Below are 27,947 nucleotides of genomic sequence, written 5' to 3' on the forward strand. Positions count from 1 at the left end.
AATGCTTATTAAAATAAAACAAAACAAAAAACAGTAACAAAAGCCAAGGATCTCAGAGAGGGATAAGAATTTGGGGGAAAAGGAAATGGTGTTCTTTTCTCATTTGTTTAGAGTAGGGACTGAGCTTAATTTGGAGCTCTTGAGAGCATTCTGGTTGTAAAATTTAGAGCAGCTAGATAACAACAGTATGAGACTACAGGCTTCCTGGAGAATTGAAGAAAATATCAAGATGACGTAATTGAAGGTTGAAATATTGTTAAGAAATTAGGGAATATTATACTCAAATTTTATTAGGATCTCCTTTTTTCCCCTCCTTTTTTCCCCTTTTTTCCTTTTTTAACAAGCAAGTGTCTCCTAAATTCTTTAGTGCCAAAAGAGAAAAGAACTGTCCTTCATTTTCCATGGGGGGGGGATGGTCCTCATTTCCTCCATTAAGTCATTTATTGCCTGATAGCATTTGAAGATCCTCCCCATCACCTCCTCCCACTTCTCTGGAATGAAATGGGTTTGTGCTTTGACTTACTGGTGTCCTAAATAGTTCAGTGCAGATTTAACTTATTTATTAAGCAGATGTTTTGTCTCTGTTATAAATAAGCTTGGGAAGAGGCTGTTTAAAGGCTTTTTTAAAGATTGATTGATTGGAGAGAGGGAAAGTGCACATGTACATGTGTGAGAGTGGGGGTGGGGAGGGGCAGGGGAGAAACTTAAACAGACTTCCCACTGAGCACAGAGCCTGACATGGGGCTTGATTTCTTGACCTTGAGATCTCCACCCTAGCCAAAACCCAGAGTTGGATGCCTAACTTATTGTGCCACCCAGGCACCTCAGGTTTGTTTGTTTTTGTTTTTTTTCCCCTCCCTCTCTTTCTTTCTTTCATTTGACCAACAAAGCAACAAAATATTAAAACCCCAGCTTGAAAGTAAGAGGGGAAGAGAGGAGATAGTCAAGTAAATTAGCAGGAATTTAAAGTGGTAATGTTTTATTAAAACATTTATTTTTTTTAAGATTTTTATTTATTTGACAGAGATCACAAGTATGCAGAGAGTCAGGCAGAGGGAGAGGAAGGGAAGCAGGCTCCCCACAGAGCAGAGGGCCTGATGCGGGGCTCTATCCCAGGACCCTGGAATCATGACCTGAGCTGAAGGCAGAGGCTTTAACCCACTGAGCCACCCAGGTGCCGCTATTAAAACGTTTTAAACAAATGCCATTGCAAAGTATTATTCTGATGTGAAAGTCTAATGGCCAAGTGACAAGTTGTCATGATACTATTTGGAGATCAGCAGTATTCATTAATAAATTCGAAACTGTTAATCAAGTCCTAGATTCTGAAGATTTGGTGGCTTTTGGAGATCATATATGAACTCATTTTATAATGATCCAGAAAAACTTTCAGTGTGTGCGAAGTTTTTTGTTTTGTTTTTTTAATGATTTTATTTATTTGAGAGAGACAGTGAGAGAGTGCGTGAGTGAGGAGAAGGTCAGAGAGAGAAGCAGACTCCCTGTGGAGCTGGGAACCTGATGCGGGACTCGATCCCTGGACTCCGGGATCATGACTCCAGCCGAAGGCAGTCGTCCAACCAACTGAGCCACCCAGGCGAAGTTTTAAATACATACAAAAAAGGATTGAAGATGGAAATTTAAGCAAGGGTTAGGAGATGAGTGAGCAAGTTCTGGGAAAGTTGAGAAGAGTTACTACCCTAAGGGTCATGCTGCTGCCTGGAATACAGTTTGGGCTGGATCAAGGACATGTGTCAGAAGGGTAAGATAAGGGCAGGCCAAAAAGAGGATATAGACAGGTTAACTCAGTAGTGGCAAAGCATTAGACTGGGATAACTCTGAAATTAAGTAGTTAGAATAGTATTCAGGACCACGTTAAGAATAGCTTAATTGAAAGCTTGTTTGTACCCTCCTAGGCTTTCTGCACATGATCTTATTTAATCCTTATGATATCTTGTAGATGTAATTCCTCCTGTAGGTGGGGAGGCAACAAGAAGAGGTCTAGAGAGGTTAAAGTTTCACCCAATGCAACGTAGCTAGTATGTGGTAGCGCCAGAAAACCATGTTTATCTGCATATATCTTAATCATTGCTACATACAGCCTTTCTTAATTCCCTGTCAACACCATACTTGTATTTGCTTGTTGAGGTGTAGTTTATAAACATACTAGATCATGAAAATACGATTGGAGTAGCTTTGTGTAGGGATCAAGATAGATAATTGAGGCAGGGTTACTTTTGATGCTGTGGTACCTATTTAAGAAAATAAGATACTGCCATGTTCTGAAGAACACCTTCTGGAAGGTGCCTCCAAAGTTTTCAGTAGTGGAGGTGACAGCAAAAGCAGCAAAATAGTGTTTCATCACGGAATTTACTTGCTCAGTGGTTTGACATGAGAAAGTCTCTCCTTTTTAAGAAAAGTATCAAAGGAGCATATAAACATAAAGAGCTTAGGAATAAAGGGAATGAAGGAAATTCATTAGGGACTTGAGGAATTAACTACACATGCCAAATTTAAAACTATGTTTGGAACTATATGACTCCAATGAAATAAATCTATGGCTTATGTGGAACAAAGCAACAAAGCTCATTAATTTCTGCTGTACTAATTTTGAATTCAGAATAATTAAGAGAGAGTGTGGTTGTGTTTTACTTTTTCAGAGCTTTTGATTTTTCAAAAATCTTATAAGATACAAGTATAAATTGGTTATTTTTCATTTTTGCCAAATTGGGTAGGTGGTAAAAGGCAAAATGCTAGATAATACTTAAAATGCTACATGGATATTATAAATACAGACATTAGGGGTGCCTGGCTGGCCCAGTCAGTAGACCATGCGATTCTTGATCTATAGATTGTGAGTTCGAGCCCCACATTAGGTGTAGAGAGTACTTAAAATCTTTAAATAAAGAAAACCCCATACATATATGTGTGTGTGTATATATATAGTATGTGTTTATATATATTATATTTATTAAAGAAAATTTTAAATTTTCAAATAAGATGTAACTTATTCTAGCAGTGAATTAAGAGGACATACCTTTTGTGCATAGACAAATATGTTAATTTTCTCTTTTTGAGATGGTCCTTCTCTTTAATTTTATGCTCTGTTAACTGGTATTGTAGAATTTATTAGATTTTCCAGTTGTCTTAACTGTATTACTTCTGAGAATATTAATGGATTAAGGGAGTGTCTCTAAAATTAGTACATAACAAAAAAGACTTTTTCTTCATCCTGACTTATACCTATAGATTTGGCAGTTCTTGGGTTTATTATATACTACTTTGCAATGTCAGCTGCTTTTGTTAGATGAAGTTATTTTTTGTTAGAATGACTTGTTATTTGTAATATAGTTTTGATGTAATACAATGTACAGGTACTTTAAAATAGCTACTTTGCTTTTTAAAAGTCTAAATGGAATACAGGAACAATATACAGAAATTGAATGTATCTCTATACATTAGTAATGAAACATCTAAAAAGGAAATTAAGGCATTTATTCTGTTTATACTAGCATGAAAAAGAGTCATCATTTAGTAACAAATTTAATAGAAGTATAAGGCTTGTACACTGAAAACTCTGTTGAAAGAGACTAAAGAAGATCTAAATAAATGGAAATATACCCATTGTTCATGGATCAGAAAATAATATTAAGGTGACGTACTATCCAAATTAGTCTACAGATTTCAGTTCAGGTCCTGTCAGAATACTAGCAAGATGGTTGTAGAAGTTGACTGGTGGCTAAGATTCAGAGAGAACTGCAGAGGACCCAGAATAGCCAAAATAATCTTGAAAACGAAGCACAATGTTGGGAGACAATACTACCTGATACCAACTTAGAGCATAGCTGCAGTAATGAAGACAGTGTGGTTTTAGCATAAAGGTAAGCATTACAGATCAGTGGAATAGCATTGAGAGTCCAGAAATAAACCCTTACATTCTAATCTGCTGAGTTTTGATAATTAAATACCAAGCACTCTTATTATGGTATTCTATTTACCTTTTTGTCTTTTTCAACTTCCTTCCATTACTTAAATCAGCAGGTACTTAGAGCTGAATATACAGGATTAGGGTGAATTCTGAGGTGTATTTATTCATATCCATCTGGCCTGACAGAGTTGGCTTGCTACTGTAGGACTAGTAACCGAAGAGAATGCCATTTTTTAACAGCAGTTAATGAAGAATGAATATGTATATGAAGAGTGAATATGTATATGAACTGTATATATTTATAATTCAGTATCAGTGTTGGTGGTGGTAGTTAGATCGTAGTAAAAAAAAAAATTGGGGCGCCTGGGTGGCTCAGTGGGTTAAAGCCTCTGCCTTTGGCTCAGGTCATGATCCCAGGGTCTTGAGATCGAGCCCCGCGTCAGGCTCTCTGCTCAGCGGGGAGCGAGCCTGCTTCCTCCTCTCTCTCTCTGCCTGCCTCTCTGCCTACTTGTGATCTCGGTCTGTCAAATAAATAAATAAAAATTAAGAAAAAAAAATGTGCTTTTTAATAATTATATAACAGGGGACGCCTGGGGGGCTCAGTCGGTTAAGCAGTTGCGTTCAACCCAGGTCATGATCTCAGGGTCCTGGCATCATGCCCTACATTGGCTTTCCTGCTCAGCGGAGAGCCTACTTCTCCCTCTCCCTCTGCCTGCCACTCTGCTTGTGCTCTGTCTGCCACTCTGCTTGTGCTCTGTCTCTGTCAAGTAAACGAATAAAATCTTCAAAAGGAAACTAATTAGGTACAAAATCCAGGTTACTTCAGTTTTGTTTTTTCAGCCTGTAATATCAAACTGCCAGCATATCATCATGAAGATATGTGAGAAATACTATCTGTCACACATAAAAAAACAATAATAGCTGTATTATTTCTGAACTTTGAATTATACTTTTTAAAAAGTGTCTTCTTTTGGGGCGCCTGGGTGGTTCATTTGTTAAGTGTCTGCTTAAGTTGGCTCTGGTTTGTGATCCCCCTGGGATTGAGCCCCGCTTTGCGTTCCATGCTTGGTGGGAAGTCTGCTTCTTCCTCTCACTCCCCCTGCCTGTGTTCCCTCTCTCACCTGTCTCTCTCTGTCAAGTAAATAAATCAAATCTTTTTTTTTTTAAAGATTTTATTTATTTATTTGACATAGAGAGAGATCACAAGTAGGCAGAGAGGCAGGCAGAGAGAGAAGGAAGCAGGCTCCTTGCCGAGCAGAGAGCGCGATGTGGGGCTCGATCCCAGGATCATGGGATCACAACATGATCCATAGGCAGAGGCTTTAACCTACTGAGCCACCCAGGTGCCCCTAAATAAATAAAATCTTAAAAAAAAAAAAAAATAAAGTGTCTTCTTTGATTTAAAAAAAAAAAAGCTTCCTTGGTTCACCTACTTTAATTATAGCCTTAGCAAGTTTTTAGTGAACAAAAATTGGCTCTAAAGCTTTGAAAGAATGATAGTGCACTAATACTGTAAACCACAACCCTCTGGAACTATAGGAGGTGGGGCACTTGGGCCAAGGCTGTGAAGTCCCTGAAATTGTGCTCCAGAGTTTGTGTATATCCAGTTTGGTGTAAGGGTACGGGCAAAGGATCCATGATTTTCATTATGTCCTCGAATGAATTGAAACATTCCCCAAAAGATGAAGGATTACTTAATCTTTAAAAGACAATAAAGCTGTTGAGAACTTCCATTTCTGGACATTACAGAGTAAAAGATACCAGACTAACCTTCTGGCTATAAACTGCTAGAAATCCGGACAAAATATAAGAAACAACTACTTTTAAATATTTGGTAACAACTGGGGCAGAACTGCAGTCCCCAAGAAAAGGAAAACAAAGAAATTGAACCCAGCGATCACCCTGGCTTTCTGTCTGAAACTAGATTCCAGTGCAGGATCTAAGCAGGGCAAGGCGGTCTTGTTGGGCCAAGAAGATAGAAATCAGAGTAGAGAGAGACTGGAGAGGCTGGAATTTGCAGGATTGTTTATCGTGGAAGATGGAGTTATGGGGGCGCCTGGCAGGCTCAGTCGTAGAGTGTGCAACTCTTGATCTCAGGGTCATGAGTTCAAGCCACACTTTGAGTGTGGTGCCTACTTAAAAATTTTTCTTGTAAAAATAAAAAATAAAGAAGATGGGGGTATATAGACAGTAAGATCCAGAAAGGAGTCCCTTTGAATCTTTGCCTGTATACTAAGATGTGTGGGACTCCATGGGATGGGCAGAAAACAACTGTTGGGGAAGAGCAGCTAACAGACAGCTGGTAGAAGTATTGAGAGTTAAAAGGGGTTGGGAGACATTCGAGTTCTGACCACCCTGAATAGAGAGATCTTACTGACTATGAGGGCCATTTGGGGGAGACCCCAGAAATGGTACTCATTAGGAGTAGGGCTAAAGTAATTCTGGAGCAAAGGCTGCTCTCGCCCCACCTTAAAACTGTACTGAAACGGGCACCTAGGTGGCTTAGTCAGTTAAGGGTTTTCCTTCGGCGCAGGTCATGATCCTGGAGATCCAGGATCGATCCCGCGTTGGACTCCTTGCTGGGTGGTGAGTCTGCTTCTCCCTCTGCCCCTCGCCCTGCTTGAGGGTTCTCTCTCACTGTCTCACTCACTCTCAAATAAATAAATAAAATCTTAAAAACAACAACAGTTGTGCTCAAAAGCGGCTCTCCAAAGGTTTAAGCTGATTCTCTAATAATTTAGTTGCCCATCTGAACAAATCTCAGCATTTAAAAAATTTATATATTAGGGATGTCTCGGTGGCTCATTTCAGTTAAGTGTCTGCCTTTGGCTCAGGTCTTGATCCCAGAGTCCTGGGATTGAGTCCGCATCCGGGTCCCTGCTTATCCGGGAGCCTGCTTCTGCTTGCCTCTGCCCCTGCTCATGCTCGCTCTCTTAAATAGGTAGAATCTTTTAAAAAATAAAAAAATGAAAAGTTTATACATTAACAAAATAAATAAGATGCTCACCACCTAATCTGAAATTATTAGACATATGAAGAAAAAGGAAAATGTAATCTTTAACCAGGAGAAAAAGCAGTTGATGGAAATGGACCCAGAAATGACAGAGATGATAGATTTAAAAGACAGAGATATGTTGAAACAGTTAAAGGAAAGCATGAACAGGAAAAAAAATAGGAAGATGTAAAACAGACCCACTGGAACATCTAGACCTGAAAAATACAGTTTCTGAAATGAAAAATCCAGTCTGTGGATTAGATTAGCAGATTAGATATGCAGAAGAAAAGATCAGTGATGGGGTAGTAGAAACTGTCCAAAATGAAGCTGGAGGGGGAAAAGGCTGGGGAAAAAAAGTGTTTTTGGTGATGTATGGGACATTATCAGATAGTCTAAGACATTTGCATTTGGAATTCGGGAGGGGCTGCAGTTGCCAAAAATTTCTGGATATGGTGAAAGCTATAATCCCTTAGACATAATGAACCTAGATAGGATAAACAAAAAGAGTCAAACCAAGGCACATCCTAATCCAGTTGCTGAAAACCAGTTACTAAGAGAAATCTTATGAGAAGCTGGAGGAAAGAAAGACCACATTATATAAACAGAGGGTATCAGCTGTTGACTTTTCAGGAATAATAATGTAAGCCATCAGATGAACCTCACTTTTTTACAGTTGAATAACATAACTACACGGAGGAGGAGGAACAGAATAATCAAAGTAACTTTAGAAAAGAGTATTTTGTGGGGCACCTGGGTGGCTTAGTTGGTTGTGTCCAACTCTTGATTTTGGCTCAGGTCATAATCTCAGGATGGTGAGATGGAGCTCCTCCTTAGGCTCTGCTCTCAGTGTGAAGCCTGCTTAAGATTCTCTCTCATCCCTACTCCCCCCCCCCCCCCCCCCCCCCGCTCTCTCAGAACAAAACAAAAACCCATGGTATTTTGACTAGATACGCTGTAAGACTAAAGAGAAAAAGAACTATATACAAATACTCTAGTTAGTAAATCTACCCTTTCTCATAAGGGTATGGGTTGGTATGAAACTGCTTTGTGTATAAACTACTTTATGTATATACTGGGATTGAATATGCAAGTAAACATATTTTAGATAATGATAGCCAGGTACCCAGTCGTTAAATGAAGAGTTTACAAGTAAGGAAAGGAAAAAGACTAGAATGAACTTCTTGTGTTGAGTTGGAGGTGTCAGAGGTATCAATATTAACTCATGGTTTTATATATGTTATACATACAGATAGATAGTTACAGAAATGTAGATGTATGTGTATGCATGGGTTATTTTACATAAATATATTTCCTTGCTCTCTCCTCTGGAAGTGCTTAGAAGTACAAGATAGAAGTGCTATCCCTGTAGCAATGAGCATACCCTTGTGCTTAGATCTTGGACTCTCTAATTTTTCAGTAAGAGGAACCAGGGCTCTTTGAACAAGAGCTGGTATGTGGCAGTGGAAGATGATCTTAGGACATCTTTGGTACCAGAAAACAAAGAAGTGCTAGAAGAGGGTGGGACATGTCAAAAGGACCTAGGAGCCAACCTGAAAGAGTGTCTAATGACCAAAGCTGGAATCAGATAATTACAGTATTGCATTATAAGCAGAATAAAATATCTGTGAGTCCATATTGGCAATGATAAATAATGGAATTCCAGTTTTTAAGTGTAAAGCAGTGACTGAAACATAACACCATCAAGCAAATTTTACAGTAACAGTTGTCACAGGAACAAATTGATAATGGAAGGTAAAATCAGTGGGTGAGGCTATGATTAGAAACATATTTGCATGGTCTTAAAGTATTTTCTCCAAAAACCTTATAGTTTCAAAGGGTGAAACAGTGAATTTGTAGTGGAGAGAAACCGTAGATAACCACCATAACCAAGTTATCAGGGTTAATGTCACAGCAATAAAACATTTGCAATGTATACTCCCTGATAATGAGCTAAGAAAGGCAAAACATTTTGTCTGTGGTGTTCTACCAAAAACTGAAGTTTTACTCTAAATATGAGAAGACCTCAGACAAACCAAATGGAGGGAGATTCTACAAAATACCTGACTAGTATTCTTTAAAACTATCAAGGTCATTCTAGACAAGAACATACTGAGTAACTGTTACAGATTGCAGGAGACTTGTCAACTAAATGCAGTGTGGGAATTAGGTTGGATCCTGAAATAGAAAAAGACATTAGTGAAAAACTGGTAGATTAGGTCTATAGTTAATTGCATTGTACCAGTGTTACTTTCTTTTTTCTGATAAATGGTTATGTGTTAGCATTAAGAGAAGCTGAATGAAAGGTGTATGTGGACTCTGTTTTTGCAGCTTTTCTTTAAAATAATTTCATAATAATAATTTTCTTAAGTCTACATTTCAAAAAAAGAATCTACATTTCTACCAAAAGGTATATGTGTGAGGGGGCAGTGCAAGCCAGAAGACAATGTAAGTAATACATTTGAAATTTAGAAGGGGGTGTGCCTGGCTGGTTCCGTCTGTAGGGCACGCAAGACTATTGATCTCAGGGTTAAATTCGAGCTTCATGTTGGGTGTAGAGATTATTTAAAAATAAATATAAAACAAAAAGTTCAAAGGCAGAAAACAAGTTAGAATTTAATCCTAACAAAACTACTTTTCAAAAGTGAAGGCAAAATAAAGACATTTTCTAGGCATCTTGCCCACAGTCTTTTTTTTTTTTTTTTTTTTTTAAGATTTATTTATTTGACAGAGAGAAATCACAAGAGAGGCAGGCAGAGAGAGAGGAAGGGAAGCAGGCCCTCCGCTGAGCAGAGAGCCCGATGCGGGACTCGATCCCAGGACCCCGAGATCATGACCCGAGCCGAAGGCAGTGGCTTAACCCACTGAGCCACCCAGGCGCCCCGCCCACAGTCTTGCACTATCAAAAATGTTGAGGGCCGGGGCGCCTTGGGTGGTTCAATGAGTTAAGCCTCTGCCTTCCGTTCAGGTCATGATCTCAGGGTCCTGGGATCCAGCCCTGCATCGGGCTCTCTGCTTAGCAGGGAGCCTGCTTCCCCCTCTCTCTCTGCCTGCTTCTTTGCCTACTTGTGATCTCTCTCTCTGTCAGATCTTAAAAAAAAATTTTTTTAAGGGCGCCTTGGTGTCTCAGTCATTGAGCATTTGCCTTTGGCTCAGTCATGATTGCTGGGTCCTGGGATCAGGCCCTGCATTGGGCTCCCTGCTCAGCGGGAAGCCTGCTTCTCCCTCTCTCACTCCCCCTGCTTGTGTGTTCTCTCTCTCACTGTGTCTCTCTGTGTCAAATAAATAAATAAAATCTTTAAAAAAATTAAAGGAAGTTTTGTAGGCTGAAGAAAGTCATTCTAGGTGGAAACTCAGATATACATAGAGGAATGAAGAGGATAAGAAAAGGTACATGTGGGAATATATAAAAGACTTTTTTCTCTGATTTTAATTTATTTCAAAGACAATTGACAGTAAAATACAGAAGTACAAGTAGAGGTAAAAAGTGAAAAAAATAAAGCCCAATAATGGGAGGCAAAAAGTGGGAGTTTACTGCTGTAAGGTTCTTATATTAATATGAGAAATGGTATAATGTTGTTTGAAGGTGAATTGTGCTAAATTAAAATGTATATTATAAACTCTAGTGCAACCACTAAAAATACATTAGGACCATCTAATCTCCTAATTATAACAAAAGCTCAAGTGGCTGTAGTAACCTTAGACAAAGTAGATTTCAGAGCAAAGGATATAGTTCCAGGAATAAAAGAACTTTTTTGTAATGATAAAGGTATCAGTTTATCATATTTGTATGCCTAATGACAGGGTTTCAAAATATTTGAAGCAGAAATCAACAGAAGTGGAAGAAGAAGTAGAAATCTACAGTTGTGTAGTTGTATATTCAGCATTCCTCTCTAGCAATTGATAGAATAAATAGACCTGTATTAAAGAAATAGAATCTTAATTTATGTTTTTCTGAAAGAAACTTTAAGGCCCAGATAGCTTCACTGCTGAGTTTTATCAAATGTTTAAGGAGAAAAATTCTATTTTAGTAAATGGAGGAAGAGGGCACACTTTTCATATCATTTATTGGACCAGCCTTATCCTTGATACTAAAACCAAAGATATCGGGGCACCTGGGTGGCTCAGTGGGTTAAGCCCCGGCCTTCAACTCAGGTCATAATCTCAGGGTCCTGGGATCGAGCCCCACAACAGGCTCTCTGCTCAGCAGGGAGCCTGCTTCCCCCTCTCTCTCTTCCTGCCTCTCTGCCTTCTTGTGATCTGTCTGTCAAATAAATAAATAAAATCTTAAAAAAAAAAAACAAATACAAAGATATCTCTAATGGACATTGACATGTCCTTCATGAACATATACGTAAGAATCCTTATCTAAATAACCGCAGAGCAATTCTGGGAACTTATAAAAAGAATAATACATCGTGACCAAGTAGACTTTATTTCCAGAATCCAATGTTGATTTCACCTTCAAAATAAATTTTAATTAGCTGACTTAATGGGATAAAGAAGAAAAGTCATAATCATCTTAATAGGTATAGAAAAAGCATTTGACAGAATGCAACCTTATTTGCATCGTGATAGCTCAGCAAACTAGGAATAGAAGGACATTTCTTCAATCTACTAAATGATGTACAGTTAACATGATACTTTAATGGTGAAGCTTTCAGTCTAAGCTTTCTCTCAAGGATCAAGTACAGAACAACGTTTTATTAGAGGTCCTAGCTGGTAACAATAAGGCAAGAGAAAGAAAGAAATCAGATGTTCAAAAGGAAGTTGATAAAAAAGTGCCATTTATAGACTACCTGATTACGATTACATTCGTAGAAAACTCTAAGCACCATCTCCCTCCCCCCAAGAAAAGAGCAGCCAGAATTAGGAAGTGACTGGCGTAAAATTGCGGGATACAGGTCATATACAAAAATAGAGTAGGGAGAGGACGGTTGGGTTATGGACACTGGGGAGGGTATGTGCTATGGTGAGCGCTGTGAATTGTGTAAGCCTGATGATTCACAGACCTGTACCCCTGGGGCAAATAATACATTATATGTTAATAAATATAATTTAATAAAAAGGAAAACAACAAAAAAATTCTACATTTAGAACAAACAATTGGAAAATGGAACTTTTTAAAAGTATTATAGTAACATCCTAAAAATGAAATAGGAATAAATTTTACAAAATAATGTGTAAGACCTAGGCATTGGCGACTACAAAATACTGTTGCAAGAACTTAAAGAGGATCCAAAAAACCTGAGAACTTTATCATCTTCATGGTTTAGAAGGCTTATATCACTACATTCAACCCCCCATCTATGTTTCTTGAACCCACCAAGCATATTATTACTTCAGATCCTTTGCTCTTGTTTCTTCTGCCTACACCGCTCTTTTTAGATACTCACATAGCTTTGTTTGCAGACCTCCTTGAGGTCTTTGCTCAAATGTCTTTCAGTAAAGCATTCCCTGATTTTTTTTTTTAAGATTTTATTTATTTATTTGAGAGAGAGGCAGTGAGAGAGAGCATGAGTGAGGAGGTCAGAGGGAGAATGATTTTTTTGTATAAAATACCTCTCTCCCCATTCCTGTTTATAGCATTTGTGATTACTAACATTAAAAAAATTTATTTTAGGGGTGCCTGGGTGGCTCAGTGAGTTAAAGCCTCTGCCTTCAGCTCGGGTCATGATCCCAGGGTCCTGGGATTGAGCCCCACATCAGGCTCTCTGCTCAGCGGGGAGCCTACTTCCCCCTCTCTCTCTGCCTGCCTCTCTGCCTGCTTGTAATCTCTGTCTGTCAAATAAATAAACAAAATCTTTAAAGAAAAAAAATACTTTAGGGGCGCCTGGGTGGCTCAGTGGGTTAATAAGACCTCTGCCTTTGGCTCAGGTCATGATCCCAGGTCTTGGATCAAGCCCTGTATCAGGCTTTCTGCTCAGTGGGGAGCCTGCTTCCCCTTCTCTCTCTGCCTGCCTCTCTGCCTACTTGTGATCTCTCTCTGTCAAATAAATAAATAAAATCTTTAAAAAATTTTTTAAATTTTATTGTGGTACTTGGGTGGTGGGATTGGTTAAGCATCTGCTGGCCCTTGGTTTCAGTTCAGATCGTGATCTCTCAGGGTTTTGAGATTGAGCCCCAGGTCGGACTCTGTATTCAGTGTAGAGTCTGCTTAAGATCCTCTCCCCCATCCCGCTCCCGCCCCCTGCCTTGTGAGTGTGTGCATGTGTGGTCTCAAATAAAGGAAATAATTCTTTAAAAAATTTTTTAAAAAAGAATTTGTTTGAGCGAGACAATGCACAAGTTGGTGGGGCAGGGGCAGGGGTGGTGGGGAACAGACTCCTCAGTGAGTATGGAGCCCGACATGGGGCTCAATCCCATGACACTGGAATCATGACCTGAGCTGAAGGCAGACAGTTAACCAACTGAGCCACCTGGGTACCCCACAAATAAAGCAATTTTTAAAAATTTTATTGTCTGCTCTTTAGGGAGTGTAAATTTCCTGTCAGTAATATTTTAATTTCCAGGAACTTCTCCTATGTCATGCATTTCAAAAATTAAAATCAGTGAAGTTATATAGCATGCAACAAAATAAAAAATAGATAATTTAATTGGACTTCATAAAAATTAAAAACTTATGTAACATCAGTGGATTTTAAAGTGAAAAGATAGCCTACAGAATGTAGGAAATAGTTGCAAGTCATATATCTGATGAGGGTCTGGTACCCAAAATGGAAAAAGAATCCTACAACTTAACAAGAAGAAGCTTGATTAAGAAATAGGCAGGACTTGAATACATATTTCTTCAAAGAAGATATACAGATGGCCAACAAGCAGATGAATTGATGCTCAGCATCATTAGTACTTTGGGAAATGCGAATCAAAACCACAATGAGGTACTTCTTAATACCCAAACACTATGATGACTTAAAATTTAAAAAAGAAAAAATAAACATTGGCAAGGATGTAGAAAATTAACCCTCACGTGTTGCTAGTGGGAATGTAAAATGGTGTGTCTGATGTGGAGAACAGTGGTTCCTCAAGCAGTTAAACATTATGTTTAATTTGACCATATGACCTAGCAATTCCATTCTTTGTATTCCCCAAAGAATTGAAAAAACACATGAGCACATAAAATACATGTATGTGTGTGTTCATAGCAGTCTATTCACAAAAGCCAAAAGGTGGAAGCATCCCAGATTTTCATCAAGAAAGAAGTGGAGGGGCGCCTGGGTGGCTCAGTGGGTTAAAGCCTCTGCCTTCGGCTCAGGTCATGATCCCAGGGTCCTGGTATCGAGCCCTGCATCGGGCTCTCTACTCCGCGGGGAGCCTGCTTCCTCCTCTCTCTCTGCCTGCCTCTCTGCCTAGTTGTGATTTCTCTCTGTCAAATAAATAAAATATTAAAAAAAAAAAAAGATTCTCTCTCTCCTCCCCTCCCCCAACCCTGCACTCCCTTGTGTTCTCTCTCTCAAAGATAATAAAAATAAATTTTAAAAATGGAGTTCTGGAACTTAATGTAAGTTAAGGGCCTGTATGGTCTGAAAAAACACATGGAATTAATTTCTGGTTCTGTCACCTGTTAGTTCTCTGACCTTGGGTAGATTAAAGTTTCCTCTTCTGGAAAGGGGAACCATCTTGCACTGTTGGTGGGAATGCAAACTGGCGCAGCCACTCTGGAGGACAGTATGGAGGTTTCTCAAAACATTAAAAAGAGAACTAACTACACTATGATCCAGCAATTTGCATTACTAGGTATTTACCCAGAGGATACAAAAATACAGATTTAAGGGGTACCTGCATTCCAGTGTTTATGGCAGCATTATTAACAATAGCCAAACTATGGAGAGAGCAAAATGTCCAACTGATGAATGGGTAAAGAAGATGTGGTGTGTATGTGTGTGTGAGTACACACACACAGTGGGATGTTACTCATCCATCAAGAAGAATGAAATCTTGCTATTTGCAATGACGTGGATAGAGCTAGAGTGTATTATGCTAAGTGAAGTAAGAGAAGGACAAACACAGTATGATCTCACTCATGTGAAATTTAAGAAAGAAAACAGATGAGGGGCGCCTGGGTGGCTCAGTGGATTAAGCCGTTGCCTTCGGCTCAGGTCATGATCTCAGGGTCCTGGGATCGAGCCCCGCATCGGGCTCTCTGCTCCAGCCCCGCATCGGGCTCTCTGCTCCGCGGGGAGCCTGCTTCCTCCTCTCTCTCTGCCTGCCTCTCTGCCTACTTGAGATCTCGCTCTCTGTCAAATAAATAAATAAAATCTTAAAAAAAAAAAAAAAGGAAAACAGAAGAACGAATGGGAAGGGAAAAGCAAAAGAGGGAAAGAAACCATAAGAGACTCTTTTTTTTTTTTTTCTTTTCATTTTCTTTTCACGTCAGATGGGTAATGTGCCTAGGTCGTAACAAGGTTTAAGGGGTGGCACATATCTCACAGAAGCGTGAACACCCAATCATCATGCTTATGAACTACAAAAGAATCCCCATAAGAGACTCTTAATGATAGAGAACAAACTGAAGGTTGATGGGGGGAGGGAGGGAGGGCCAGATGGGTGATGGGTATTAAAGAGGGCAATTGAAATGATCACTGGGTGTTGTATGTAAGTGATGAATCACTGAATTCTACTCCTGAAACCAATATTGCACTGTATGTTAACTAAAGTTTAAATAGGCATATTAGTACTTTTGCAGAGGATATCTTTGAATATTAAATGAGATATAGTATATGTGAAGTGCTTAGAACACTTAGTAGTTATCCAGTAAATATTAGTGTTACTGCCTTTTTTTTTTCCTCCTGCTATTGGTTTTTATTTTAGTTTTCATTTGTAGAATGGAAATAAAAGTATGGGTTCGGATCGTTCTGAGGAATTAGTACATTAATTCACTCAAAAGGGCTTAAAACAGTGCCAAGCACATAGTACATTCTCAAAGTGTTTAGTAAGCTACTACTGTAACGTGAAAGAATCTTTACAGGAAACTTTTGTATTCTCCATTTTCACTTCTGCATCAAGAGTAAGAAACTAATGTCTGTACTGAAAAGTGATCTTTTCAAAATTTGTGCTGTTATGACAGAGTTAGAGCTAGGATTAGAATCATGTTTCTTAAATTCCAGACAAAACTGCATTCAAAGGATTGTAGGTGTAGGATTCTTATTTCCTTTCCTCATGTGGTGAAAACACATTATTTTCGCTTACTAAAAATCGCAGATATTGGGGCACCTGGGTGGCTCAGTCGTTAAGCGTCTGCCTTCTGCTCAGGTCATGGTCCCAAGGTCCTGGGATTGAGCCCCACATCAGGCTCCCTGCTCAGCAGGGGGCCCGCTTCTCCCTCTCCCACTCCCGCTGCTTGTGTTCCCTCTCTCGCTGTGTCTCTCTATCAAATAAATAAAATATTTTAAAAATCACAGATATTATTTACCTATGAGTTGTTAAACTTTGGCTGTCTGAAGTTTATTTCTGCTTGCATTAAATACTACACGTTGGTGTGTCATCAGAAGCTAAACTGCTCTCTGTAGTGGCTAGAAGTTGCAGTTACTCCTCTTGCCACTGGATGGTGCTTCTGCAACATCTTCAAGGCAGGTATTTTGGCTGATGTTTCTTATTTTCCTGAGCAGCTGAAAATTGGTAAAAGTTAGATTACAGTAAATTGAAATACTTGTGAGCTGGGTCCCAGGAATCTGTAAAAAATAGAGATTTCCTTTAGCGTGTTTTTACATAAGCAAAACCTAAAAGAACCACTGGTTGGATCAAACGCTACGATTGCTCTAGTCTGTGGTAATTCAGGAAATGATAGTGTTGCAGGAGAATCTGGTTATTTCTCCTGGCAGAATCTTAAAAGGTGGTAGATTTTCCTAGCTTCTCTTGGGCAGTTGAGCTATTGATTTTGCTCTTATGTCTAAATTTTATCAAAAGCTTTTCCACTCTCTCCTAAGTTTTCCCATACTTACTTACGTGTGTATGTTTTGGGGATTATAGAAGATACATGCTGCAGTGACAAAGGTATTTGCTTGGAAGAAACAGACCGCTGCAAAAGTTGTGTTTGAAGGTGACTATAAGAGGAAGACTGGTTAGGAATGAGACTGCAGGGGTGGCTTAGAGCCATGCTAAAATATGATGATCAAATTGAAGTGTTTAAATAGTGGAGAGAACATATTTGTAAACACACCTCTTCCTTTGTTAACCCATTTTTTTGGTAAAGATTTTATTTATTTATTTGAGTGAGAGCGTGCATGAGAGGGGAGAAGGTCAGAGGGAGAAGCAGACTTCCTGCAGAGCTGGGAACCCAATTCAGGAGTGGATCCCAGGAGTCCGGGATCATGACCTGAGCCCAAGGCAATGCTTAACCAACTGCGCCAACCAGGCGCCTGCTGACCTAATTTTTATTTCTGTTAATGAAATAGACCAGAATTTTAGAAGTCATATAGTATTTCAAGGCCTGCGAGGACAGCAGCAACAAGTCTTTGCCCTGTGCCTACTTGCGTGTCCTTTTCCAAACACTTTTTGGCCTTTTTCTCTGTTCTTCAACACCATATTCCTTTTGTCATAGTTTTTAACTTAAACCCCAAAAACTTAACTTCGAGGGGCGCCTGGGTGGCTCAGTGGATTAAGCCGCTGCCTTCAGCTCAGGTCATGATCTCAGGGTCCTGGGATCGAGCCCCGCATCGGGCTCTCTGCTCCGCGGGGAGCCTGCTTCCTCCTCTCTCTCTGCCTGCCTCTCTGCCTACTTGTGATCTCTCTCTCTGTCAAATAAATAAAATCTTAAAAAAAAAAAAAAACAAAAAAAACCCAAAACTTAACTTCGAAAGTTCTCTCTTGTTATGGGAAATGAGAATCATTCACTCGGATAACCCTGGACACTACTGGTGGCTTTCTTTTTTCATCTTCTTAAATAGTTGTGACACGTTTTTATCAGCTGTGTTAAACCAAGCGGTGTACTATAATTACTTTTGCTTTCTTGGATGTCTTTCTGTTTTTATTGTAATTTACAGTTCCTTTATTGATACATTCACTTAGAGCTCAAGACACTATCCATACTTTATCCCAGACTGCAACAGAATTGCCAAATCCTCTGAATTTCTGTTTTTCTTTCTTTCTTTTAAATTTTGTTTATTTATTCATGAGAGACACAGAGATAGGCAGAGGCACAAGGAGAAGCAGGCTCTGTGTAGACAGGGAGCCCAACTCGGGACTCAGTCCCAGGACCCCTGGAACACGACCTGAGCTGAAGGCAGATGCTTAACTGACGGAGCCACCCACGTGCCCCTGAATTTCTTTGTTCACACAAATTACATTTATACCATTTCTTCCCATCCCTCTCTTAGTAGGCATACTTTTTGGAAATTACTTCTCATTTTGTTCTGCCCATTTCTGTCTGCTTTTCCTTCTGAACTGGTTGCTCTCTAGGCCAGTTTGAACTGCAGTTTACCTCACCCTTGGCTGAATTTCTTGTTTTTGTCAAAGCAGTCTCCTGGTAGTTGCCTTAAAAAAGATGCATGAGAGCAAACTATTTTGAGATTTTTCACATCTTGAAATGGATTTTATTTAACTTTCATTTGATTTGAGGCTGGATATGGGTTGCAAATCACCTTTTCTTTTTTTAAAGATTTTATTTATTTATTTGACAGAGAGCAAGAGCAGGAATGCAAGCAGGGTGAGTTGGAGAGGGAGAAGCAGGCTTCCCGCCCAGGAGGGAGCCTGATTCAGAGCTTGATCCTAGGACTCTAGGATCATGACCTGAGCCAAACACAGATACTTAATAACTGAGCCACCCAGGTGCCCCGCCCCTTCTTTAAAGTAAATGCTGCACGCAGTATGGGGCTTAAACTCATGTCTGTGAGATTGAGTCTCATACTGTCTACTGGCTGAGTCAGCCAGGTGCCCCAGGTTGAAAAAGACATTTTAAAAGACATTATCTTATTGGGGCACCTTTGTGGCTCAGTCAGTTAAGTGTCTGCCCTCAGCTTGGGTTATGATTGGGATCGAGCCCTGTGTCAGTCCTGTATCTCCCTCTCCTGCTTTGGCCTGCTTGTGCTCTTGTGAGGTCTCTCTCTGTCAAATAAAATCTTTTTTTTTTTTTTTAAGATTTTATTTATTTATCCGACAGAGATCACAAGTAGGCAGAGAGGCGGGCAGAGAGAGGGGGAGGCAGGAGCAGAGAGCCAGATTCGGGCCTGGAGTCCAGGAGCCTGGGAACACGACCTAAGCCGAAGGCAGAGGCCTTAACCCACTGAGCCACCCAGGTGCTCCAAATAAATAAAATCTTAAAAACAGAAACATTATCTTACTGTATTCTAGTGTTGCTGTTGAAGAGTGCTCCTGTTCCCTTCAGGTTCTCTTTTTTGGTTCATTTCAGTTTTGGTATCTCATCGGAACTTTTGTTGTTCATATTTTGGCCTGAGGTTCTCAAAATATGATTGGATACTAAGTGGACAAGTGTGGAACTTGTCAAGTAGTGAGTTTCACCCTAAGGGTGAAATATCTCTATCTTTTCTCAGGTACCATTTCACTTTCTGTAGAAAACATCATTTATCTGTTTATTCAAATACTTTTTGAAAGACTATTTTTTTGTCAGGCATAGCTCTAGGTGCTGGAAATTTAAATTAACTAACCATAAAAACTCCTACCCTTGTGGATCTTATATTTTGGCATAGGGAGACAGACAATAAATAACAGGGATCAGTAAATATATACAGTATATTTGAAGGATGTTGAAGATAAAAAGTAAAGAAGAAGGGTAGGGATTATTAACAGACAGTGGACATGGGATGTGGGACATGGGGAAATGTTGCCACTTAGGAAAGGATAGTGAGGGGAGGGAGCCCTAAGAGGTATTCCAAGTTGGGAGAACTGTGGTATGCAAAGGCCTTGAGGTGGGAATCTTGCGCACGTGTGTGTGGAACAATAAAGAGGTTGATACTCTTAGCTAGATCAAAGAAAGATACAGAGAATTATGTGGACAGGGTGGAAAATAGGGAGGTGGGCAGAATGTGTAGGGCCTTATGAACCATTTTAAGAACTTTTGTTTTAATTTATGAAACATGGGATTTGCAGATAGACAATGTTTATCTCAAGTTTGGAGTTCAAGAGAGAGGTCTGGTCTTTGGTATAAAATTTGAGAGTTATCAGTGTATATGGGGAATTTAAAACCATGAAATTAGGGAAAATCACCAAGGAAATGAGTAGAGATAGAAAAGTACACTCCAGTTTTTAGGAAAGTTCAGAGAGATAAGGAGAAACCAGTAATGAAGATTGAAGAATAAATGGCTGAGGTAGACAGTGGGAGCTTTTGTGCAGAAAAGAATGAAGGACTGCTTTAATCACTGCTAATTAGTTTGAGGATAGACAACATTGATTGAGGGAGAAACTTAAGATGTCTAGGATGGAGGTAGGTGGCTTAAAACAGCCTAAAATGTAAATTTTCCAGTTGTACCTGGTTTCTATCTCAAAAGGTGTGTGGAGCTTTCAGACCATGTCCTAATTTCACCTCTTGTCAGGGAAGTTTTCTGGAATAGTATTGGTTGTCAGGTTTGTCATTAAGATTAATTAACAAATTGTATGCCTAATTGGAATGGTTAGTTTTGTTCAGAATTGGTCTTGAAAACTAGGTCACTGTGGGACAGTTTTCTCAGTAATTCCTAGAGAAACAAAACTGTGGGCTGTAGATAAAGTCTGAGGTTTATGAATGCCAGGCACAAGACCCTTTTCTTTTAATTTGGGTATGGGGAACTCAACCCAAGCTGAAGATTTTGGTTGGTTAGGGAGCAGACAGAGGTGGGCAAGCCACAATACTCCCACTTCATGTCTTTGGAAGCTCTGTGTTATTAGATGAATAAACATTTAGTCTTTTTATGCCTTCTGAATGAATTCACCCTTTTATCATCACGAAATGACTCTCTTGGGTGCCTGGGTGGCTCAGTTAAGTGTCTGCCTTCGGCTCGGGTCATGATTCTAGGGTCCAGAGATCAAGTTCTGCGTTGTGCTCCCTCTCCTCCTCCCCGTCGAGTGCCTGGGAGCGCAGACTCTCTCTTTCTCACTTGTTCTCGCTCTCAAATAAATAAAATCTTAAAAAAAAAAGAAAGAAAGAAAAAGAAATGACCCTCTTTATCCTTGGTAGTAGTCTTTTGCTTTGCAAGCTAGTAAAGGCTATATATTTTTCCTACTAGGAAACATATTTTTAATCTTTTGCATTAAAAGATTAGCTACTCTAGGGGCACCTGGCTGGCTCAGTTGGTGGCGCATGCGACTCTTGATCATGGGGTCATGAGTTCAAGCTCATTGGGTGTGGAGCCTACTTAAAAAAATTTTTTAGATATTTTAAAGTTGACCTTTTCATTTCTTAATTGTAAAAACTCTTCCTATAGAACTGTTTCTTCTCCATGTTGGATCTTCTATTACTCATGTTTGAAATTGGATAATTTGCTCAGAATGCGCTTACTTAGTGACTAACAAGAGCCAAACAAACACAGATACCCAGATTTTAAAAGTGTGTTTTTATGTTCACTCCATTTAATTTTAGGAGAGCTAAGTTCAAAGTCATAGATACAATTTACCTTTTTTTTTTCTGTTGTAGGAATAGACTTTAAGATCAAAACAGTTGAATTGCAAGGGAAGAAGATCAAGCTACAGATATGGTAAGTGATGCTGATTTACCAACTTTATATAATAGATTGCCAAGTTCCTGAAGGTTTGGCAGTGAACTCTTTGCTAGTCACCTGTTTAGATTCTGTGAGACTCCTTTGTAAAGCCAGCAGTCAGGTCACCTTCTTTCAGTGAAGAGAAAAAATTATGGACCTGGAGCTTCTGATGGCATCAGGAGCACCTGATGGCTCGGTTGGTAGAACATGTGACTCTTGGTCTTGGGGTTGTAAGGTCGAGCCCCATGTTGGGTGGAGAGATTACTTTAAAAATAAATAAATAAATATTAGTTTATGAGATCTGAGTGTTTTACTTTTTCTGCTTATTCTAAGAACTTGAGCAAGTTATATAACACTGTGAGGCTGTTTTATCTTCATATGTAAAACAAAGACAATACCACTTATCTCAAAAGATTGTTGTTCTAGGATTACATGAAATAATCTGTGTAGAGCCTTTAGCACCATACTTTGCTCACACTCAGTATCAAAAAGTCGTTTCTTTGAGAGTCTTAAGCTAAAATACTTGTTTCCTTTAATATGTTTATAACTTTTTATGGGCATTATTTTTATTAGTTTGTATAGGATTTGTCCCATAGAAGTAAAATGAAATTCTTTCAATTTGTATTCAAGTATGAATCATAGACTTTAAAATTAGAATAGCAGTATTTGATAGTAAATATTAAGTGTTTTCATGTATGTATATTAACCTATTAAATACTCAGAATGACCCTGTGAGATATGTTATTCCTGTTTTTTAACAGCCTTGTTGAGGTATAACTGACACATAATAACTGTACATATTTCAGGTATACAGTTTGATGAGTTTGACTGCGAAACCATCACCACAGTCAAGATAATGAGCATATCCATCCTTGAAGTCTCTTTGTAATCTCTCGTTCCTTTCCTATTCCTGGGCGCCAAGCATCCATTCTGCTTTCTGTCTGTCACTGGAAACTAGTTACCATTTTCTAGTACTGTATATAAGTACAATCATGTAGTGTCTTCTTTTGTCCTTTTTTCAGGGGAGGGGGTCTGGCTTCTTTCAGTGTAATTATTTTTGAAAATTATCACTGATTTTTCTGTGTATCAGTAAGTTCATTACTTTTTATTGCTGGGTAGTATTCCATTGTTAAGATACATCACACCTGGGCGCCTGGGTGGCTCAGTGGGTTAAGCCGCTGCCTTCGGCTCAGGTCATGATCTCAGGGTCCTGGGATCGAGTCCCACATCGGGCTCTCTGCTCAGCAGCGAGCCTGCTTCCCTCTCTCTCTCTCTGCCTGCCTCTCTGTCTACTTGTGATCTCTCTCTGTCAAATAAATAAATAAAATCTTTAAAAAAAAAAAAAAGATACATCTCACCTCGGGGCGCCTGGGTGGCTCAGTGGGTTAAGGTTCAGCCTTTTGCTTAGGTCATGATCCCGGGGTGTTGGGATCAAGTCCCACATCGGGCTCTCTGCTCGGCAGGGAGCCTGCTTTCCCCTCTGTCTCTGCCTCCCTCTCTGCCTACTTGTGATCTCTGTCAAATAAATAAATAAAATCTTAAAAAAAAAAAAAAAAGAAGATATATCACACCTCGGTTATTCACCATAAATCTTTGCTATAAATCTTTGTGTAGGTGTGTATTTTCCGAAATGGCATTTTGAAATAACTTAAGATCTTCAACATGTAAATGGTAGAGCAGGGATGCATTAAATGCTCAGACTGTGGAGTTGAGAGTAACACTGTTAATTATTATACTGCTTCTTTTTTTTTTTTTTTTTTAAAGATTTTATTTATTTATTTGACAGAGAGAGATCACAAGTAGACAGAGAGGCAGGCAGAGAGAGAGAGAGAGAGAGGGAAGCAGGCTCCCTGCCGAGCAGAGAGCCCGATGCGGGACTCGATCCCAGGACCCTGAGATCATGACCTGAGCCGAAGGCAGTGGCTTAACCCACTGAGCCACTCAGGCGCCCCTGCTTCTTATAAATAGTACAGTTTGATCGTTGATTTTGCTGCTCTTTCCAGTCCTGTCATTTCTTTATTACCAGTCAGTAATTGTGCTAAATTTGAATTCATTGTTATCTTGGGTTTCACTGTAAAAGGACTTGCCATAGAATGGTTATGAGAATGAATGGGACATGTAAAGCACTAAGAGCAATGTCTGATACGTGATTAATGTTTAATAATAAATCATAACTATTACTATTTGGCTATCTCCCATTAAGAGGCTAGAACCCTAAGAATAATAACCTTTTATTTTAGGTTATGAGCAGAGGTGGAAGTTAGCAAAGGAGACTGCAGAGGAGAGTTAGAGAATTAGGAGAGAACAATGGGGACACCTGGGTGGCTCAGTAGTTAGGTGTCTGCCTTCAGCTCAGATCATGATCCCAGGGTCCTGGGGCCCCACATCACTCTCCCTGCTCTGTGAGCCTGCTCCTCCCTCTCCCTCTGCCTGCTGCTTCCCCTGCTTTGCTCTTTTTTTCTCTGTCAAATAAATAAAATCTTAAAAAGAAAAAAAAGTGGAGAGAACAATGTCCCAGAATCCAAAGACACTTTCAGAAAGGTATTCTCATTGAAAGGGAGCTGCTAATAATAATAATAATGCATATTATTAATATATTGTTATTTTAGAGAGTGCGCGTGAACAGAGCGTTGGGGAGGGGCGGAGGGAGGGAGAATCTTTTTTTCTTTGTTAAGATTTTATTTATTTACTGAGAGAGGGAGAGCGCAAATGGGCTGGGAGGAGGGTCAGAGGGAGAGGGAGAAGCAGACCTCCCCACTGAGCAGGGAGCCCGACAAAGGGTTTGATCTCCAGGATCCTGGGATCATGAGCTGACACTTAACCCACGGAACCACCCAGGAACTCCGAGAGAGAGAATCTTTTTTTTTTTTTTTTTCCATTTTATTTATCGAGAGAGAGAATCTTAAGCAGGCTCGGTGCCCAGTGCAGAGCCCAACATGGGATGTAATCTCACAACTCTGGGATTATGACATGAGCTGAAACCAGGAGTTGGATGCTTAACTGACTGAGCCACCCAGGCGCCAAAGGGAGCTAAGAATTAGATGAGTAGAATATGTTTAACCAGAATGTCATTGAGGTATGATCTTTATCACATCTTTAAAATTTAATACAAATTTAAATAAAATGTAGACATTTTAACGTATTTCCTACATTTAATGATTCCCTTTGAAACACAGTCTACTTGATGATCTTTGATTTTTCCTTACTTTAACTGGGAAATAACTCAGCAAATGAACTGTGCCTCATATTTTGCTTCGTTATAATTAAAGCTGATTTCAAGCGAATGGATGTCAATTATTTATTCTGAATTTCAACCAGCCTTCCCCCCTGCCCTTTTTTAGCTCCATGCCTTAATCCAGCGTTGGCCCTACAAGTTAGTCTATGTTCCAAGCCCCTCTTAGGCTCTGCCATGCTGATTGGCTTTTCTCTCAACTGCATCCCCTCTGTACACACTTTAAACCAATAATGTTCAAGCTTTTTGATGGTAAGAGACACATTTTACATTGTGACTCTGTGACTCAGTATACATGTATATATACATGTATATATATATACATGTATATATATATACATGTATATATATATACATGTATATATATATACATGTATATATATATACATGTATATATATATACATGTATATATGTGAGTGTATACAACAGAAACAAAAGCGCAAAAAACTTTTTTAAGATACATTTTTCTTTATATTAACACATAAAACATTTGCCCTACTAAATTTGTCCTGTTCTTCCACAAACTCCCCCTCCTCCCTTTTTAGAGAGGAATAGAGGAACAGAGGGAGGAGGAGAGAGAAAATCTTAAGCAGGCTCCATGCCCAGTGCGTGAGCAGGACCAGGGGCTTGATCTCACAACCCTGAGATCGTGACCTGAGCCAAAATCAAGAGTCATGGACACTTAACCCACTGAGCCACCCAGGCGCCCCACAGACTTTCCCTTTTATTTCTTGTCCTGTGGCTTTAAGTATTTTTTCTCCCTATCATTTTAGTTTCTGTAGCTTCTGGAAGTAAACAGTAATAACTAACACTTGTTTTTGAAAAAGGGAGCCTTCCTAGAAGATGTTCTTTTGCAACAGTAAGTCCTCCAGTGTGGCCTTCAAGATTAATCTAGAAAAGATTTCTGCTGTACCTATAAATCTCAAGTATAGCACAGAAATGGTAAAATTTCCAATTTAGAATTGTTTGATTTTTAAACATTAATATAACCTCATTTGGGTAAAAACACTTTAGAAGGAAAATTTCATTTAATCTAGGTTTTCATATATAAAACTGCTTTTAATTTGAAGTATCCATTTTCTTATAAAGATTAGGAATGAGAGGTGAAAATTAGTGATTGATAGTTTTTATGAGGTTAGCATTGTGCCAGCTGATTTTCTTTGCTTTTCAAAGTTCGCATGCTTAAAATCCAGGGAGAAGGAAACCATGCAGCTCCAAGTTAAGACATATGAAACATGCCACAATAATTAAAAAAGGCTTTTAGCATTGAAAAACCCGTTACTCATAATCAAAATGCTGTCCTTACTTAACATTAGATGTTTTGCTTCCAATTGTTACTAAAGCAGTGATTTTTAAAACAAATCTGTCTCTAGTTTGAATGAATATATTCATATTTTTGTTTCAGCATGAAAAATTCCATTCTGTGATTGGATATTGAAAAGTGTCTGCTGAAGATCTGTGTTACTTTTTTTTACTTGAATGATCTTCATTTCTTGTCTTTTTTCCAAGGGTCTTGTAGGCTGTGTGTTGCAGAAGGGTGGAGACAGGTCTCACCCTGGCCAGTGCACATGTGTGTAGGCCGAAAATTAACTCGTTGGGCTGATAGAGAAGCAGCTATGGCTTTTTAAATCCCAGATCTCTAGAAGTTTCCATCACAGTATCTGTCTACATTTTCCATAGTGTTGTGGGTCCTGCCAGGAAAAAAGCCATAGTGAGTTACTTCAAGTTTGCCCTTTTTTGTGTTGTGTTGTTTTGTTTTTAAGGGAGGGGATCAGAAATGTTTGTTACTGTTGGCATCTGTATCTTGTACCAGAGCAATTTTTTTTTAAAAGAGATTTTATTTATTTGAGAGAGAGTGAGCAAGAGAGCATAAGCAGGGGTAAATCAGACTCCCCACTGAGCAGGGAACCTGACATCCGGCTGGATCCCAGGACCCTGGGATCATGACCTGAACCAAAGGTAGCAGTTTAACCACCTGTGCTACCCAGGCACCCCAACCAGCAGCAACTTTAACATCAGCACAGTTAACCAGAAATCAATAATGTCACATTGTAGAGGAATTAACCATTTACCTACGTAAGCTGTGAAATTCTTGGGAAGTCATCTTTGATTCTTTCCGTTCCCTTGATCCCAGCGTCCTCTTTGGTAATCCCTGTTGACTGAATCTTACCTGTCTAGAATCCTTATATAATTTGCTGTCTCTTTTGTTGCCCGCCCCCCTCCCCCTCTAAGCCACCAGTACTGCTTCTTTGAGCCACTGCAGTAGGTAGGCTCTTAATATCCTAACAGGTCCTTATTTCCCCTTTTGCCTTCTTCCTTTTTGCCTTTTCCCACATAATAGCCAGAGTAATCTTTTTTCAAATATAAATCAAGTATAGATCATGGTTGTCATTCCTTCCCCATTTATAACCATTTGAATTTCTTTGCATTTTAAAGTCCAAATTCCAGGGCGCCTGGGTGGCTCAGTGGGTTAAGCCGCTGCCTACGGCTCAGGTCATGATCTCAGGGTCCTGGGATCGAGTCCCGCATTGGGCTCTCTGCTCGGCAGGGAGCCTGCTTTCCCCTCTCTCTCTGCCTGCTTCTCTGTCTACTTGTGATCTCTCTCTGTCAAATAAATAAATAAAATCTTAAAAAAAAAAATACCTTCTGACCTCACTTTCCTTGTCTTTAGGTGGCTTCTTCTTCTTTAAAAAAAAAAAAGGTGGGGGGGCGCCTGGGTGGCTCAGTGGGTTAAGCCGCTGCCTTCTGCTCAGGTCATGATCTCAGGGTCCTGGGATCGAGTCCCGCATCGGGCTCTCTGCTCGGCAGGGAGCCTGCTTCTCTCTCTCTCTCTCTCTCTCTCTCTCTCTCTGCCTGCCTCTCCATCTACTTGTGATCTCTCTCTGTCAAATAAATAAAAAAAAAAAAAAAAAAAAAAGTCCAAATTCCAAATCCAACTTCCTTACCAGCGTGGCCTCAACCTCATCTTGTGGGCTTTTGTGCAGCTGATCTTCTTTCAATTCCGTGAACATGATATGCTCTTTTCCAATTTGGGACCTCTGTACACGCTCCATAGATCTCCCTCAAACACCCCTACCCACCCTCACCCCCAGCTGTGGCTAGCCTGAACATTCTGAAGTACCACTTCATTCCAGAAACTTCCTATTTCACCAGAAATAAAATTTGAAAAT

The 27,947-nt window shown here is 39.5% G+C and overlaps 1 protein-coding gene and 1 non-coding gene across 2 annotated transcripts in view; one reads left to right on the top strand and one right to left on the bottom strand.

Annotated features, from left to right (window-relative positions):
• The window catches only part of RAB10 (RAB10, member RAS oncogene family), an 88,594-nt gene that overhangs the window by 35,028 nt on the left and 25,619 nt on the right, over positions 1-27,947 (top strand). The window contains exon 2 of the mRNA XM_045979435.1: positions 21,481-21,541. Coding sequence (XP_045835391.1) covers positions 21,481-21,541 — 61 coding nt within the window. The remainder of the gene's footprint in view (positions 1-21,480; positions 21,542-27,947) is intronic.
• Positions 15,289-15,393, bottom strand: LOC123926280. Its single transcript, XR_006815208.1, has one exon. It is a non-coding gene; the product is annotated as a small nucleolar RNA U13 (small nucleolar RNA).

The sequence above is a fragment of the Meles meles genome, chromosome 15 (assembly GCF_922984935.1).
Source record: "Meles meles chromosome 15, mMelMel3.1 paternal haplotype, whole genome shotgun sequence".
NCBI classification, from domain to species: Eukaryota; Metazoa; Chordata; class Mammalia; order Carnivora; family Mustelidae; genus Meles; species Meles meles.